Source organism: Ambystoma mexicanum, chromosome 3p, assembly GCF_040938575.1.
Source record: "Ambystoma mexicanum isolate Mex_15411 chromosome 3p, UKY_AmexF1_1, whole genome shotgun sequence".
NCBI lineage: Eukaryota > Metazoa > Chordata > Amphibia > Caudata > Ambystomatidae > Ambystoma > Ambystoma mexicanum.
The window spans coordinates 918,805,907-918,824,943 of record NC_090925.1 but is presented as its reverse complement, the minus strand read 5'-3'; the positions used below and the strand labels follow the sequence as shown (position 1 = coordinate 918,824,943).

The 19,037-nt window shown below is 49.1% G+C and overlaps 1 protein-coding gene across 6 annotated transcripts in view; it reads left to right on the top strand.

Annotated features, from left to right (window-relative positions):
• The window catches only part of LOC138581113 (uncharacterized), a 399,583-nt gene that overhangs the window by 71,250 nt on the left and 309,296 nt on the right, over window positions 1–19,037 (top strand). For all 6 annotated transcript variants that reach the window (XM_069652198.1, XM_069652197.1, XM_069652199.1 and 3 more), the window contains exon 3: window positions 17,864–17,974. In XM_069652198.1, coding sequence (XP_069508299.1) covers window positions 17,864–17,974 — 111 coding nt within the window. The remainder of the gene's footprint in view (window positions 1–17,863; window positions 17,975–19,037) is intronic.

Below are 19,037 nucleotides of genomic sequence, written 5' to 3'. Positions count from 1 at the left end.
CACCTACAAGGCAAGACAGTGATGGTCCTTACAGACAGCACCACAGCCATGTATTACATCAACAAGCAGGGGGGAACCCACTCTCCAGGCCTGTCCAAACTGGCCCAGAACATATGGAAGTGGGCTCTCAAACAGAATATGTTCCTCCTGTCACAACATGTACCAGGGGAACTCAATCTGCTGGCAGACAAACTCAGCAGAGATTTCCCCCTGCCCGAAGAGTACGAATGGCGACTGCACGAAGACATCGTCTTCGACGTCTTCACGCAATGGGGATTCCCAGAAATAGACCTGTTCGCAACCCTGGAGAACTCACAATGCCAAAGCTACGCCTCCAGGTACCCCCAAAACCAAGCCATGGGGAACGGTCTGTCGATTCGATGGTCAGGGAAATTTGTTTACGCTTTTCCCCCGACTCCCCTTCTCAACAAGGTGGTGCACAAGATGCACCAGGAACAAGTAACCATGATACTGGTGGCCCCAATGTGGGCCCGGCAGCCATGGTTCGCTCACTTGATGGAGATGTCTCTATCTCCCCCAGTGAAACTCCCCTGCCCGTACAACATGCTGTGTCACACCGCTGAGACCGTGGAAGTTATGGGCAAGATGGAGGCGTTATTAGGTCCATCTGGTCTGTCGGTGAGCGGTCTAGTCTTTCTGGTTGCTGCTGCATTTAAGGAAGCCACGCCCCCCCTGCGAGTTGCGTTGCAACTCGCTATGCTACTTTCGGATTTGTGCCGACGAAAGCTTTTGACCTCCCGAGCTCCTCTTTAGTTTACCTGGGTACTCTCACCGGCCCGCCGCCCTCTCGCCTGGCGACGGCCGTTCTCTCTTGCCTTCCCCCTTTTCTTTCGGTCTTTCCATCCTTCTCTTTCTCCCTTAGTTTTTTCTTTCGCGTACTCTCGCATTCATTCGACCGCGCATTCGCGCGCTCTCATAGACACTTGCTCTTTCATTCAGACTCTCTCGCATTCACTCTACCTCGCATTCGCGCACTCACATAGTCACTTACCCTTTCATTCTTTCTCTCTCGCATTCGCTTGCCTCGCATTCGCGCACTCACATAGTCACTTACCCTTTCATTCTTTCTCTCTCGCATTCGCTTGCCTCACATTTGCGCACTCTCATAGTCACTTTCTCTCTCATTCTTACTCTCTCGCATTCTCGCTCTCCCACGGACTCTGGGCCACTCTCCATTTCTCAGGTGTATCCTCACATTCTCTCACTCCATCCCAACTTACCCTATCAGCAGTCTTCGGAGCCGCTGTTGGATACTTCGGAAGCCTGTTTAGTCTTCCTTCGTGGCTCTTCACTCCAGCGCCTCATCCAAGGCACCCTCGTTCCTGCCAAGGAATCAAAGTCCTGTTTCCGGTGATATTTGGAGTTATCAACTGGACATTATTCTCAAGACTTTTAGTACATCTGAAAGTTACCCAATCCATCCCCGCCGGCAGCCTCACAGGGTTTTTTCTGCCTTACTGGCTTTTTCCCTGTAGTGGGAGGGGCGGACTCCCCAGGGTTCACCTGACGGTTTAGTCTAATAACGGTCAAGGTGGCCTCCGGAGGAGACCGTCCCTATCTCTTCGAACGCAAGAAGGGTAAAGGACTCCTTAAGAAGGACACGGAAGAGGAGAAGACCCAGAAAGAATGGAGGAGAAGACAGAAAGCCACCAGTCTTAGTGAAGATCAAGGTGAGGAGACTCCGGGTAAAGAAACTTTGGGAAGTGGTTTTGACAGATTGCAACGCCCAACAACTACGATGGCCTCTTTGGAACAATACCAGGAGATGGTAACGGCTATTCAGGGTCTCCAGGCGGAGGTTCAGAACCTTCGAACAGAGAACATCAACTTACGGCAGCAGGTAGCTACTCGAGAGGATTTCCGAGGCGACCTGCCTCCCCTGACATTTTCCTTCGGGAAGTATGATGGCAGTCCACGACTCCTGAAAGAATTTTTGGATGCCTGTATGGTTTATTTTACCTTTCGACCTAAGGCCTATGAACTCGATAGGGCCAAGGTTGGTTTTTTGGTCTCCAACCTAGTGGGCAATGCCTTGGCGTGGGCTACTCCATTGATAGCGCAAGCTAATCCTGCGGTTAATGATTACGCACAGTTCCTTCAATTGATGCGGAACAGATTCGAACGACCAGAGGTCCAATACTCCTCATATGAAGCTCTTCTGGATCTCCGTCAGGGGAATCAAGGTATACAGACATACGCCTCAGCATTTATGAAGTTGGCGACTGAGGCAGGGTGGCCAGACTCTGCCCAGCAGACCCTCTTCCGACGAGGACTACATGATGAAATTAAAGACGAACTAGCCCGGATGGCACGTCCTGCTTCTTTCCCGGAGTTGGTCACGCTGTCCCTGCAATTGGAATTTAGATTACAAGAGCGAAGATTAGAAAGGAGGAGGTTCAGACCACATCAGACCATCGGAGTACCCGCCTCAAACCCTTCTACTCGATCGCAGCCAGAGGAACCTATGCAAATAGGATCTACTAGGGGCCCGTTGACTCCCGAGGAACGAAAGAGACGCAGAGAACAGGGCCTCTGCATGTACTGCGGATCCTCTAAGCACCTACTTCGGAGTTGTCCCGAAGTTCCCCCGAGACGGTCGGGAAACGCGTCTCCCCGGTCTTAAGCAGGGAAAGGTACCGGGCGGAATCGATTGATCCCTGCAATTCCAGACAGCCGGATAAACCGAAGGAGGACCATAGACTCATGGTGTTTACTGTCCATCTAACATTCGGATCTCTTGCTTCATTAGAAACATTGGCTATGCTAGATTGCGGAGCTGCTGGAAATTTCATAGATATTCAGTGGGTTCAAGAACAAGCTATTCCCCTAATTCAGAAGGATTGTCCTTTACCGGTAGAGGGAGTTGACGGAGTTCCTCTCTCTTCAGGACCCATCGTTCAAGAGACTAGTCCAGCCACTATGTCTTTGTTCCAACACCAGGAACAAATTACCTTTGATGTTATCAGAGCTGCCCATGTTCCCGTCATCCTGGGCATACCCTGGTTGCGCAAGCATAATCCCAGGATAGACTGGGCTACTAATACCATAGGCTTTCAGTCTTCGTATTGTTCCACTTCGTGTCTTCCCCAGACATCTCATTTCAGGGGGAAGGGAGTTGCTATTCCAACGTCCTCGGCTGTGGTTCAAACAATCCCTCCTTATTATCAGCAGTATGCCGAGATTTTTGAGGACAAACTACCTCGTACTCTACCTCCTCATCGTGCAGAGGATTGTGCCATCAATTTGAAACCTGAAGCATCTGTACCCTTTGGACGCATGTATCCGATGTCACTACCAGAAAGAAAGGCATTAAAGGAGTATCTAGATGCAAATCTACAGAACGGCCTGATCCAGGAATCTCACTCTCCTGCGGGGGCTTCAATGTTCTTCATCCCAAAGAAGGGTTCTACCGAGCTCAGGCCGTGCATAGATTACCGGGGATTGAACAGCTTGACTATTCGGGACAGGTACCCTATGCCTCTCATAAAGGAGGTACTCGAAGCTGTAGAAGGAGCCTCTATATTCACCAAATTAGATCTTCGGGGAGCCTACCATCTGCTGAGAATAAAGAAAGGGGATGAGTGGAAAACGGCCTTTCGAACACCTTTGGGACACTTTGAATATAGAGTCATGCCCTTTGGTCTGGTGAACGCCCCGGCAGTCTTCCAGCGCTTCGTTGATAAGATTTTCTCTGACTTGCTGTATGCCTCAGTGGTAGTCTACTTAGACGATATTTTGGTCTTCTCCTCCTCTCTGTCAGAACACCGAAGACATGTCTCCCTAGTCCTCCAAAGATTAAGGGAGAATCAGCTTCTGGTCAAACCAGAAAAGTGCATTTTCGAGGTTACCTCAGTGTCATACTTAGGTTTTATCGTCTCCAAGGAAGGGGTACAGATGGATCCTGAGAAGGTAAGGGCAGTCCTTAGGTGGTCTGTTCCGAAGAGTCCTAAGGACATACAGAGATTTTTGGGTCTTTCCAACTTCTACAGAAGATTCATCCCGAACTTCTCTGACATAGTCTTACCCATCACTCGTCTTCTAAAGAAGGGCCAAAGGTTTGATTGGGATAAGGATGCCGACCAAGCCTTCCTGGTACTCAAGAAAGCCTTTACTACTGCCCCCATTCTGGTGCAACCTAACCAATCTCTCCCCTTTGTGGTTGAAACAGATGCCTCTGGAGGGGCTATTGGAGCCGCCCTTCTACAAGCCGGTAAAGAGGGAGTTGAACATCCGGTGGCATATTATTCTAGAACCCTTACACCTAGTGAAAGGAATTACTCGGTTTTGGAACGAGAGTTATTGGCTATCCGACAGGCTTGTATCGAATGGAGACATTTGCTCCAGGGAGCTGCCCATCCCTTTTTGGTTCGTACTGACCACAGGAATCTGAAGATATTGCAGCAAATGGAGTGCCGCAATTCCAGACACGCTCGATGGGCCTATTTCTTTTCCCAATTTGACTTTGAAATCACATATCTTCCCGGAAAGGAGAACGCCTTAGCGGACGCTCTCTCTCGGAGCCTGGAGTACCAAGAAGAACAGAAACAGGGCCAGGATGGGATACTTGCTGGCAAGAGAATCCTGGGAGTGGTCAGCTCGTTCCTACAAGAAGTAGAACTTGCCACTAACCTTATCGAGGTGTCTTCAGAGTATCAACCGCTTTTGGTGAGGAAGGGTGGATTGTACTTTCATCAAGGCGCTCTATTTCTACCGTCTAAGGAGTTCCAAACGCAAGCCCTATATTGGTGTCACGACCTGCCGTCTGCAGGTCACAAGGGACAGAGGGCAACCCTAGGCTTGGTTTCTAGATATTTCTGGTGGCCGACAATGGTGAAGGACACTAAGACATATGTGATGAGTTGTCCAGTATGTGCTGCCAACAAGAATACCACTCATAGTCCTTTGGGCCTGCTCCAACAAGAGCCTCTACCATCCCAGCCTTGGATACATGTATCTACCGATTTCATTGTGGATCTTCCCCCCTCGGGGAAATACACAGCAATTATGGTGACGATAGACTCCCTGAGCAAGATGGCACATTTCTCTCCCTTACATGGCTTGCCTTCTGCCCCGGTGACTGCCGAGGTGTTCCTGAGAGACGTTGTGAGACTACATGGCTTGCCTCGGACCATAGTGTCTGATAGGGGTACCCAATTTACTTCCCGTTTTTGGTCAGCTTTATGCAACTCTCTGGGGATTCAGAGGGCATTGTCGTCGGGTTACCACCCCCAGAGTAACGGCCAGACCGAACGCCTCAATGCCACCATTGAACAGTATCTACGCTGTTTCTGCAATCAGGAGCAGAATAAGTGGCAGTCCTATCTAGCACTGGCAGAGTTTACATATAATAACACCCAACATTCTGCTACAGGTATCAGTCCCTTCTTTTTCACCTACGGGTATCACCCGAGACATATACCTCTTTTCGAGAGTCCCTCTACTACTGTGCCCTCGGTGGATCGTCATCTTCATGATCTCCGTATCATCCAAAAGGAAGCGGTACAGAAGTTGGAGGCAAGCCGGATACGTTACAAGAAGTATGCGGATAAGAAGCGCTCCCCTAACCCTAACTGGGTCGTAGGAACCAAGGTTTGGTTATCTACCAAATTTCTCCCACGTTGGGTTCACCCAGGAAAATTCTCGGCCCGCTTCATAGGTCCATTCCCCATTTCATCCCGAGTAAATCCTGTGGCCTTTCGATTACAATTACCACCCAAGATGAAGAGGATTCATCCTGTATTCCATACGTCTCTCCTAAAGGCTTATGTCCGCGATCCTACGAGTCATCGTAAACCCTCCTCTTTAAGGATTGAAGACCCGGACCCTGACGAGTATGAGGTGTAGAGACTGGTGGATTCCCGTTACAGACATGGCACTGTACAATACCTGGTCCATTGGAAAGGATACTCCACCGCAGAACGCTCTTCGGAGCCCAGACGTAACATCCATGCCCCACGCCTTCTCAGATTGTTCCATCGCCTTCACCCAGGGAAGCCTGGGGGAGAAGGGATAAGGAGAGGGCATACTGTCACACCGCTGAGACCGTGGAAGTTATGGGCAAGATGGAGGCGTTATTAGGTCCATCTGGTCTGTCGGTGAGCGGTCTAGTCTTTCTGGTTGCTGCTGCATTTAAGGAAGCCACGCCCCCCCTGCGAGTTGCGTTGCAACTCGCTATGCTACTTTCGGATTTGTGCCGACGAAAGCTTTTGACCTCCCGAGCTCCTCTTTAGTTTACCTGGGTACTCTCACCGGCCCGCCGCCCTCTCGCCTGGCGACGGCCGTTCTCTCTTGCCTTCCCCCTTTTCTTTCGGTCTTTCCATCCTTCTCTTTCTCCCTTAGTTTTTTCTTTCGCGTACTCTCGCATTCATTCGACCGCGCATTCGCGCGCTCTCATAGACACTTGCTCTTTCATTCAGACTCTCTCGCATTCACTCTACCTCGCATTCGCGCACTCACATAGTCACTTACCCTTTCATTCTTTCTCTCTCGCATTCGCTTGCCTCGCATTCGCGCACTCACATAGTCACTTACCCTTTCATTCTTTCTCTCTCGCATTCGCTTGCCTCACATTCGCGCACTCTCATAGTCACTTTCTCTCTCATTCTTACTCTCTCGCATTCTCGCTCTCCCACGGACTCTGGGCCACTCTCCATTTCTCAGGTGTATCCTCACATTCTCTCACTCCATCCCAACTTACCCTATCAGCAGTCTTCGGAGCCGCTGTTGGATACTTCGGAAGCCTGTTTAGTCTTCCTTCGTGGCTCTTCACTCCAGCGCCTCATCCAAGGCACCCTCGTTCCTGCCAAGGAATCAAAGTCCTGTTTCCGGTGATATTTGGAGTTATCAACTGGACATTATTCTCAAGACTTTTAGTACATCTGAAAGTTACCCAATCCATCCCCGCCGGCAGCCTCACAGGGTTTTTTCTGCCTTACTGGCTTTTTCCCTGTAGTGGGAGGGGCGGACTCCCCAGGGTTCACCTGACGGTTTAGTCTAATAACGGTCAAGGTGGCCTCCGGAGGAGACCGTCCCTATCTCTTCGAACGCAAGAAGGGTAAAGGACTCCTTAAGAAGGACACGGAAGAGGAGAAGACCCAGAAAGAATGGAGGAGAAGACAGAAAGCCACCAGTCTTAGTGAAGATCAAGGTGAGGAGACTCCGGGTAAAGAAACTTTGGGAAGTGGTTTTGACATGCTGTCACAAGACAGGGGCAGGACGCTGCATCCATGCCCCCCAGAACATGAACTTAGCAGCCTGGCTCCTGAGGTCGTAGAATTTGGACACCTACAGCTCCCGCAGAGATGCATGGACATCCTCAGGGAAGCCAGAAAACCTAACACTCGCCACTGCTATTCTAGCAAATGGAAGAGATTTGTCATCTGGTGCAGAGGAAAGAGCATCAACCCAATTGACTGCTCTCCCACACATATTGTTCTATACCTGACCCATTTATTAGATTCAGGTCTAGTGTTCAATTCCATTAAAGTCCACCTAGCGGCACTTTCTGCATACACCACTTCCCAACTCAAAGTGTCGTGGTGGAAGATCCCTGTTATAAAGGCCTTCATGGAGGGAGTAAAAAGAATACACCCCCCGATAGCTGACCCAGCTCCCGGATGGGACCTTAACGTGGTACTTACAAAACTCATGGGATCACCTTTTGAACCCATGCACAAAGCAACTCTTAAAGACCTCACTCTCAAGACTGCTTTCCTAATAGCTATCACCTCCATCAGGGGAGTAAGTGAACTACAGGCTCTTTCTGTTCTAGACCCCTTTGTTACAGTTCACAAAGATAAAGTGGTTCTACGCACCCACCCAAGGTTTGCTCCAAAATTCATCTCAAAATTCCATGTAAACCAGTCTATAGAACTACCAGCGTTCTTTCAAAATCCTTCCAACTTGGGAGAAAGGACTCTGCACACACTAGATGTGCGCAGAGCGGTCATGTTCTACATGGAAAGAACCAGATCACTGAGGAAGACTAATCAGTTCTTCGTCTCGGTGGCAGCAGGAAGAGAAGGGGATGCAGTTTCAAAGTCCACTATTTCTAGATGGATTGTCCAATGCATCACTCTCTGCTATACTCTTGCTAAGAGAGAACTGCCCTTTAGGCCAAGAGCACATTCTACTCGAGGCACGGGGGCGTCCATAGCATTCATTGCAAATGTTCCCCTTGAGTCCATCTGCAAAGCGGCTACCTGGAGTTCTGTGCACATCTTTACAAAACACTACTGTCTAGATGCGCACTCTAGATCTGACTCCCAGGTGGGACAGGCAGTATTAAGACATCTTTTCTCTACTGTTCCTTCTCATAACCCACCGCCAACTCCGGGTACTGCTCGCTAGTCTATGCACAGCATGTGATTCTAAGCAGATTAACAAACATCAGAAGACAATGCATTACTTACCGTAAAAGCATTTCTGATGGTTGTATCTGCTTAGATTCACATGCGCCCACCCTTCCTCCCCGCTCGGATGGAAGGAACATAGACATCTTTCTATATTTCTCTCTTTTCTGTACTCACTCACGTCTAGAAGGCTCCCTCAGGGCAGAAAAATACAAACAGAGGGACCTCGACGTGTGAGGGATTGTGGGTACAACACACGTCACTATAGGGATAGTGTTACAGACACGCCTTGTCGACGTCCCCTTTTCGACTACGAAAAACAAAATGCAATACTCCGCAGTGACCACTGGATGTCGGACCTATGCACAGCATGTGAATCTAAGCAGATACAACCATCAGAAATGCTTTTACGGTAAGTAATGCATTGTCTTATTCAGATCAACCGGATCTTACGTGCATGTACATCCCCACAACGCCTTCCCTGACTATATTCCAGTCCCAGCGTCTTGCGCGATGCCACCCTAGGTGCCACTGCTGCATATTACTTATCTCCTTCGCCTCCAGTCTGGATACCCGATTCTTTGGGGCTGCTTTGCATATCCAGCCGCTCCATGGCATCCTCCGGGGTTTCAAAAAATAGGGTTTTGTTCTTGTGGAACACCTTCAGTTTGGCCGGGTAAAGCAGCATGTATTTGTGGCCTGTTTCTCGCAGTCTTCTTTTCACTGCCCCAAAGTTCATCCTGCTACGCTGCACTTGCAAGGTGTAGTCTGGGTACGCTGTTATCTTCGCTGCCCCCTTTTTCGATTGTTCCGCCCTTCCGGAAGAATTCGAGGATCCTTTCCCCATCACGATAATTCAGGATCTTCGCAATCATTGACCTGGGAGGGGTCCCTGGTAGCGGTTTCCTCATGAGGGCCCTATGCACCCTCTCAACAGCAAACCCTTGGGACAGGACCCCTCCAGTTATTTCCTGCAGTAACATAGTTTCAACGTATCCCGTAGAGTCGGGCCCGTCCTTCTGCCTCCTCAGCCCTGCATTCCAGGTTGCCCACTCGCTGCACCAGGGCATGAAGCTCCGATTTGTGGGTGGCGCAATCCGCTGTATTTGGGGCCATCTCCTTTTCCAGGTCCTCGGTGCGCTCTGCCAGTGTCCTAACATCTTGCCTAAGGAGGTTTACTTCTTCCTGGACCGCCCCTACCTTAAGGTCCAGGGCCACCTTGAGCTCGTTCATGTCCAGTCCCAATTTATTTTCCCAGGCAACTTTCAGGTCCGCAATCGCTGCAAGCACCTCTTGGATCGTGCCCGGCGCCTCAGCGTTCCCTGCGGCCGGTTTATCTTTACTCCTAGCCCCTTCTACCCTTGGCGATGTCTTGGCGTAGTCATCTAGTGTGGGCTGCTTGCTCTTCGGTCTGACGGGCTTGTTAGACATTGTGCTGTGCCGACCAGGTGTGGGCTGACACGACAGCCTTTCTTTTGCAGTCTTGCTCCGTGTTGGGCGGTTCCCGGTGTTTAGGGCCAATCCGGTCGTGCCGGGAATATGTCCTGGCTGCCTGTGACCCACACGGGGTGGGCCGTGACCACACATGTTTTAGTGCGGGCTTGGTTAGTTCACTTGGGCTTTGATCACGGTTCTTCCAGTCGCTTGTGTCCAGACGCTTAAATGGCCCCACTTGCGGCAGCTCAGGGCCCCGACTAGACCCTCCAGCTACTCAGCCGGCCGTGTTGCCCGTGGCAATTTCTCTGCACTTCCTGCAGGTGCAGGCTGCTTTGGTGTGCCTCCAAATATGTGGGGGCCCTGACGTTGTGTTGGCGATGTCCGTGTCCCCAGTGTGGGGTTGGGCTCTCAAGTATGCCCCGGCTTACAGTTTGTGGCGTCACTGGCCCCGGGACCTCTCTGTTTCGTTCTCAGTCCCTGTGCCCGATTCTCACCTCTCAGCCAATGTCCCCGACCACTTCCACTTGGTCGCCACTGAAATAATATTATGTGGGTCTATGCCCTCACCTGTGGCCTCACGTTGCAGGCGCGCCTTCGTGTGCACGGGGTCCACTCCGTGCAATGATAAAGGCTGCGTCACGTATCGCGAAATCCCTCATCGTTCGGTAGGGCACTACCGTCGGGACTTCGTGGCGCAGCGAGTTCTGGGTGTCTCAGATCATGGCCTGGCTCGCTCCTGCGCTCGCCGGGCTCCGGCGCATCCGCCTCCGCTACAGCAGTGCTGCGCCCCCTCTCCGTCCAGCCCGCTCCTCAGCTCGGAGGCTGCGGGGGCCCCCGCTCTTCCCTGAATCTCAGGGTCCGTTGTCCCCGTGCGGGGCACTGAGCGTTTATTTTTTAATGCGCTCCAGCGACCCTCCCCGGCTCTGTGCGTCGCCACACTGCCGCCCAGGCCGAACTTCCCCGTCGCTCCGCCTCGCGCCACGGGCCGCGGTCTTCACCTCCTCTCCAGCGGGGTCCTCCTCGCTCAGATACACTGGGCAGCTCTCGAGCTGGGAACGCAATGTGCTGGGCATTCACTGCTGGCGTGATTTCGACCTCACTGGCCTGCCCGATCCACTGCCGGGTTGCAGCTATTTTATGGCTCTTTGTCCGTCTCCGGCTATCTTGTGGACTCTCAAGTCCCCAGCGCTTTGTTTCTTCCAGCGGCTACAGCTTCGCTATCATGCCGTCGATCGGGCTGTAGTTACTCTCGATCCGTGCCCTCAACATTCATATGTCCTCAGGTGCGCTGTGGGTATGCACATTTTCTGGAAACCCAACTTTTTCCCCAAATATCATTGCTGGATCTGCGGGAGCTCCGCCAGGGCACGTCTCCTCACGCAGCCATCAAGCCACGCCCCACCCCCATTTTGTGAACACTCCTTTCTTTTTCGCAACACTGTTTCCCACACTTTGTTTCTAGAGGTAAGAATTGGTAATAGGTTTATTAGTGTAGGCCCTTTTATTTTGACAAGACGCCCCTAGGACTGCGTTATTATTTGATGGTCGTAGCTTGCTCCCATCTGTAGATTTAGGATTAGATAGGCGTTTTTCAAATCTTTTGAAGTTCAATAAACACCCTTGAACTGTGGTCACTTGTGTCTGTCTTACTGTTGATACCATACCTTCCTTGCACATGGTGTCAGGAGTGCGATGTGATTCAAATGACAAAAGTTGAAAACCCATGCTATGATCGTCATAACCAGAAGGAGAAAATAGGATTATTGAACTCCTTGACTCTTCAAATCCCAATTGGCCAACAAAGCTTGTTTTTCAAAACCCAGTTATTGTTAGATACCCTTCCGCTCTCCCACTATATTATCCAACAATGGGATCGAATAATCTTAAAAATAAGACCTGCACACACCTTCGTTAGACCTAGAGTTAAGGAAGGCATCACGTGAACGCTGCATACCTGCGCTTCCTGTCAATGGACCTGGAGAGGTAGCCAGTCTGTCCAGTAGGTTCGATGTGAAGATAAGGTACACAAGGAACCAGTCCCACTCCTACCCGCACAAACACGAGGTCGGAGGGGAACCGGCTCCCAACACCACGAATGGCCGCTTTCCTGATTAGCGTGGCGTCGGGACAATGCAAGCACTGACAGGGAAGGCCGACTTCTTACTGGTCATGATACGCTGGACTGGTAGTTGAATGCAGAACTCCGTCTTCTGAGGCTCGGTACCCAGGCAGAGACAGGAGGCCAGGCGAGGCGGGTCCGGAATGTAGAACAATTCCCCAACTAGGGGACGGCAGACAGGTAGAACCCAGGGGCTAGAGTAATGAAGCAGGAAAAGTCTGAGAAGCTAGGGAACCAAGGAATGTAAGGACCCAGGGAGGCCAGGGAACCAAGGAAAACCAGGACCCAGGGAAGCCAGGGAACCAAGGAAAGCAAGGACACAGGGAGGCCAGGGAACCAAGGAAAGCAAGGATTCAGGGAGGCCAGGGAACCAAGAAGGCAAGGACCAAGGGAGGCCAGGGAACCAAGTCCATCCCCAGAAACCAGGAAGGCAAGGACCCAGGGACAGGTTCAGGAGCTGAGGACAGCAACAGAAATCAGGCAGGAATAACTGGAAGCGAAGCGGAAGATTCAGGAACCAAACCAAGTTGAGACGCGGCTTGTTTCTGAATCGATCGCCCTGTTAAGGGGCCATCATGAGGACAAGGCTTGGAACGCAAGCTTGCGCACTTCGGTTTGCGCATGCCCGGACCATCGCTACAACGAGGCCCGCAATGCAAGCTTGCGCCTCTCAGTCCTGAAAGGACTGAAAGGACAGCGCATTCACGGAAGGCTGAACACAACCGCCCGCGCATGCGGAAGTTGGGGGTAAGGGCACCCAAGGAAACGGTGGCCGCATGAAGACGCAGCCTCCACAAGCGGAAGCGAGGGTAAACCCTCCATGACGGGGCCCACCGAACCCAGCCACCCCGACCCACCAGCCGGGTAGGTGTCGTGACACCTAGTGCCCTGAATCAGCCTTTCCCCAAACCTTTTTTCTTTGTTACCAGACTAGATTCAGTTCCTGGACCATCAGGTGTAGAGATCAAACCACCCAGCTCTTATCCTCTATCAGGATCCAGTTCAGAGGAGTCAGACGACTTGAAAACCCTTTCTGAGGTTGAGAATCCTTTTCTCTTTTTATTCAGAAAGTGTCACAGAGGGAACCCTACTCCCCTTGAAGATGTCATGGGCCAACTGGCCACCCATCAGATGCAGGCCGAAACCTTTCTTCGAGAGAATTTAACCAAACAAGTCGAGTTACAGGCCAGACCCATACTACCTCAAGGGATACTACAGCCTTATCAGGAGGGTGAATATCTAGGGAATTTCTTTTTGAATTTCGAGCGCTTAGCTGAGCAATCAGGGTGAGAAAAAAATCTATTAAAAACATTATTTGGAGCCCCTATTGAAAGTCGAGCTACAGACCGCCTATCAACTACTCAACCTTGCCCAAGGAGCTGCCTTTATATCCATAAAAGAGGGACTTCTTAAAAGCCTAACCCAAACCTGTAACTTCTATCAACAGAAACTAAGGGCAATTAGAATAAACCCGGGGAAACCACCCTTGAGTTAGGGGAATGAAATAAGAACACAGTAGCCCTCTGGATTAACAACAAAACCATGGAAGAATTGGTCGAAATGATCATTCTATTACAATTCAGCAATTCTCTACCTCCTTTTTTTTTTTTTACAGAAAGCAGAGTTACAGCTAAATTGACCTACCCTAATTATGACCATTGAAACTGCCCAAAATCACTCAGATGCAGCAAAACATTTTCACTCTGTACACAGAGGTGAAGAACGGAAGGATCACAAACCCACATAGCATTCCCAAACCCAAGTACTAGATAGAGGGCTTCCTAAACCCAAAGAATGGACCGAGAAAGAAAGAATGGAAATCAGGATTCCAGACCAGATGGCTATAGAGGAAAGCAAGAGAGAAGAATTTGAAGGGATTAAGCCGTCACCCCATATTTGTTTTTTTTGTAACTAAACGGGCCATCTGGCTTGACATTGCCCTAAAATTTGAAAAGAAGAACCAATGCGAAGAAACAGAGGCAGCTCTAGAAACCCTCAGCATATGTGTGTCAGTCTTCAACTCAAGAAAATGTATATCTAGTTAGTCACATGTGTGCACAGAGATAATGAAATCTACCCCAAGATACCTGTGGACATTAACATCAGGGGAGAATCACGGCTGGTGTCATCCGCCATTATTCCTGGACTCACAAAGAAGTTATCGTGTGAAGAGACTTCCCTGCAGTTTCTACTCTTACAAGTTCTCCCAAATTCCCCTAGAGAGTTCGGACAACAGGATTGTTGCAACCTGACGTTTGCTCCCAAACCTCTCCGGTATGGGAGTGGACAGAAACCGAATTTCAGCAACTTACCATTTGCCAGGATGTAACTTTCAAACCCCAGAAATACCTAATGACAAAATCACCTGCTCGATCGCAATTTGTAGGATACCTTCGGGAAGCAAATACGAACACCCCGTCTCTACCAGACCGGAGGAAATGAAACTCACAGAATATGCGGGAGCACCTGGATACATTTTTTCCTTGTTCTTTCCACGTTCCTAAATTTAGACGGCCTTGGAAAAGACCAAGTATATCCACCTTGCGTAGGGCAAGGGTATATGAGAAACCAGAAGGTGTCTCACCCGCTAGTCCCCGGGTTCTGTCATCCAGGTGGCCAGGACACGGCCATCGCTTTTGGATCTAGTTCCTGGGGGTGGATCAGTGTGGGAGGATCACCTGGAAGAGGGGTGTTCGGGGAGTGGGGAGTGGGACACCGGATGGCGAGACGCAGTATGCCCTTCCCTGTAATACCTTTACCCCATCCTACAAGGTAGGGTACTTAGGAACTCAACCCCCGCCCCCCTTTTCCAACATGAACACTTTCTCACGAACCGCTCGCTATGAGAGAAAACGGACTAATACCCGAGCCGTATACCTTACTTGTCCCAATACAATGGTCAGGCAATTACTGACCATTACACACACCTGACTCCCATTACACTTCCCCACACGGATAAAAGGCAGAGCACGAGAGTATGATAAGGATCTGTACCATTCAAATTAGCATTCAAACTGGCAGTGGCTATCCAATCATAACCACTGTCCACATATTCTGTCCAGCAACAGACATTCAGCACCAGGATGTGTACTGGGAGCAGAGCGTCCCAGCCGCCATTTTTGGCCATACACCCAGACTGCCACTTAGCTTACAAATCAGCAGGTTTCCCCTGGAATAGGCATTCCATATAAGGCAATTCCGGCCCAGAGAGGGCCGGAAGAAGGCCAAGAAACAATATGTCCAAAGAACAGGCAAACATCTTTTGCCAAGTCCATCTTAGAGTGCAAGCTGTGGGATACATTTCACCAAAAATAAAAGGAAATCCCATTGGGCCTAAACAGTGCAGACATGGGAAACACACACACAAAAACTGCCACACAGCCACTTGTTAACTCAAATCAATGGGCCTCATTATGAGTCCGGCCGTAGCCATGCTGGTAAAAACGGCACGGCTGCCGCCGGAGTCATTTTCTTTCTGGTGCCTGGCAATGAGGACTTACCGGGGCATTACGGCCCTGGCGCTCTTGGTAATTGCCCATTGCCGGGCGCCGGAAAATATTACTCCCCATTCCCTTTCGCGTCCCATTGGACTCAATGGGGAGGACGGATGCACAGGCACCATTCACGAATGGTGCCGGGGCAGCCGCCAAGGTCTGCGAGCAGCAACCTTGTACTGACCCCCAATATACTTCTGCAATGGAAACTGGAACTAGATTGCAGAAGAGAAAGGCACATTGTTGGTTGAGAGACAAAAAGTAGCCTTTTTCATTGAAACTGCCCTGCATCAAAATGCTGAGCACCCTGAAAATGGTCCCTGCATTTGAAATTCAAATCCATGTTGGTATCTTTCATTTCATGTGACTAAGGCCCCCTTTCCAACACAGAAACTGACATCACATTAAATGGAAAGATGTGTGCATTTTACAGAGTGTAATGAATACCTGGAGCAACACACTCAACTTGGGAACAAGATGATGCTCTGCCACATGAGTTCAATCCCCAGTCCGGTGCTTATAAGCAGGAGAAGTCCGGAATTAAGCGTGATATAAATGACCAATAATCGAAATCCCCATCCACTGCCTTGACGGCTACTTTGGGGTTTTCCAAGGTGTTGAAGATCACTGGAATCCCAGAGCTGATTGACACGGTGGCGGAGCAGTTAAGGCATCTGTCAAGCAGGAAAGTTCAGGGGAGAAGCCTGGGAGCATTGGCATTTGGGCCCTCTCCAACATGAAGTAGCGGTGCGTGAGAAGGTGCTTATAGAGTCACAAGAGTAATCCAATAAGTTATGAAAATAAACAATTGGGGATTGCAGTCTAGGTGGGATCCGTATACCCCCCCACCCTGTCCCTATCCTTTGAGAGGGCTCACACTTCTCTAGGATGATCTCCATATTCCAACATGTTATGCTGCAGTGTCATTTCTCTAGAGCAAGGTTACTCCTACTGCCTGTTCTATCCCTGGCCTAAGGAGGGCCTAGAGGCTGTGGATTTACCCCTCTAGCTCCCTCAGGGACTTCCGAGGTGATTTAGCGGTGTAGTCTGGTTGTCCTGATGTCCTTTTCATCCAGATGACGTTGTGGTAGTCTTAGTTTATTTACAAAATGGTGTTTTATTCCAGGACCTATTATCTATCACAGGTGTCTGGTGAATTCTGGGCACGGGAGTCTCTTGAGAACAACCTGGAAGAGTAGACAAAGAGGCCTGGCCAGTACAGAGACTGATGGGCATCGGTTCAGAGAAAGAGGCACCAATCTATAAACACAGCTCCATGCATCCCTGAGAGCTGGCCATAGAGGTCCCCCTTCCCACAACTGCACCGCTCTAACAGGATCCTATCCATGACCATGTCACAGGTGGGTGAAGGGCCATGCATGCAGGTAGAGTTGATATGGGGCAGTGCGTGATCACAAAGCAAGGCCATCAGCAGGTATTCAAAGGTGCAGGTGGAGTGACAAAGCAGCATCTGGATCAAAGGAGTTAGAGAGGGGGCAGAAAAAGACAAAAGAAATGGGGTGAAAGAAGAGCACCACCTTGCTGTATCACACCCCAAATGCATACCAGTCTTGCTACTACCTAAAGTGAGGAGTACAGCATGAATTTCTAGGTTTCAACTCTTCTACACCATTTGGTTTTTGATGGTTCTATTAAATAAAATTGGCAGTATGTCTCCTTATGAACTATTGACTGTTAGCTGTCAGAGTTCATGTGAGTTGGTTTTGATAAGTGTGATCAAGTAATTTATTAGGTAATTGATTACTTAAAGTGCTTTATGTGTTCAGGTAATTTCTTTTCCATTGTATGCTGTCTATGGCTGCAGGCATCTTGAAGTGAGAATCTAACTGTTTTAGTTATTTAAGCAGTAATACATGCGGCTACAGGCTATACTGAATAGAAATAACCTGCCAGTCTGAGTGAAAGTAGTAGAGATAATGTCCGGTTTACCCCACATTTGATTGTTATATTGTTGTTGACAGTGGAGACTGGTGGTGAGCTGGCCATATGCATCCATTTTCCTTATGTCATAGAATAAATTGTGCGTTCCTTCTTGAATGATATGCAGATGCAATCCAAAATGGCAGACAAAGGAAACCGAAAGAGAACTCGAAAGAAAGAGCTCCCTTTCCATTTCATGGTAACCGTAGTGCAGCTGATGTGGAATAGGATCGATGACAAAGGAGACAATGGTGGAAAGTGAAGTTTTGTATTTTCATTTATTTTTGTTTTTTGAGAAAGTGAGCGAACAATGGAACGCGTGCTTGAGCAGTCTGATTGGAAAGGCATCCTAATGACGCAATGTGCTAATGAAGTGAAATTTTGATGTCATTTCGATGCCATTTTTTAAATATAGTTGAGTTCTGATAAACTGTAATGAGATACAGTCTCCTCCTAATATAATACTGCACATTTTAACATACTGTCTTTTCATTGATCAGGCTTTGGGAATGTAAAACCTGAGATATTAGAGTTTGAAATAGGACAGACATCAAATGCTGGGAATCACTGGGATTCTGAGGACAGCGAGAGTGCTGAGATGCCCTTTTCAGGTAAACATATGATCATCTTGATAGTCGGTAGTTTCAGTTGTTCTTTTACATTGTGAATGTTATCGTGCCGATTCTTTTTTTCCTTGTGAATGCAATGGTAAGGCAGACTGGGTAAGATAGAGGTTTAAATAAAGTGACAGACAGCCATGTTACAATAACACATATGGCATTCAAACTTGGCACTGTAGAGGGTACTCCAGACTGCAACACACAAACCGGGAAAACACACAATTGTGAGCAGTCTATTGAAAAGAAAGAGGAATGTCTTGCAACTCTCTTCAAGGCCATAAAGTAAGAACACCAATGAGTAAACGATTCACAGGAAAGATTTTCCACACTCTTGGCCTTTTCTTGATCTCCAACACCATACCTTTGAGAGGAACATTGGCAACCCTGGACCTTTGTTAGAAATACCTTCTAGGGTTCCCAAGTTCATAAACTAGAGAACCCATTCCCCAAATCTGTAAGGAAAAGACAATAAAACAAAGCAGCCCGCAAGGACCTCAACCAGGGGCCATGAAGACACACACTAAGAGACTAATTGGAAAAAGGTCCATATCAAATAAAGGAAGGTTCCAACTTTTAGGCAAACACTTGATCGGATCTGTTCCCCAATTGCAAAACCACTCATTGAGTCAGAAAAACTATTTGAGAGTTCAGTGTTCCAAAGTACCAAGAATTCAGGAGAGGGGTAGAGCAGCCTTAAAGGAAGATAAAAATCTCTTGCTTACAAATCCACCTACAGGAGAGTCATATGAAATATTAGGATCCCATTACCAAAGCCTAGGACAGAATAGAACTCTATTCAAATAATTAGAACTTTAATATGCAGAAAGCAAAGCAGGGACTCCACCAAGGGGGATTCCAGGATGTGAAAGCAGAGAGGACAGGCGGTTACTGGAGAGACCACAGTAGTAATCTACCAAAGACTGCTCCAGACAGGAAATTGGGGAACAATCGTCTGGAAGAGGGTGGGTGCTTAATAGGCAAAGCGCCGGTGGCGCTGTTGTGCTGTGACATGAGATAGTCGCATAGAGAGCTCTCTCTGCTCCGATGGATGGGG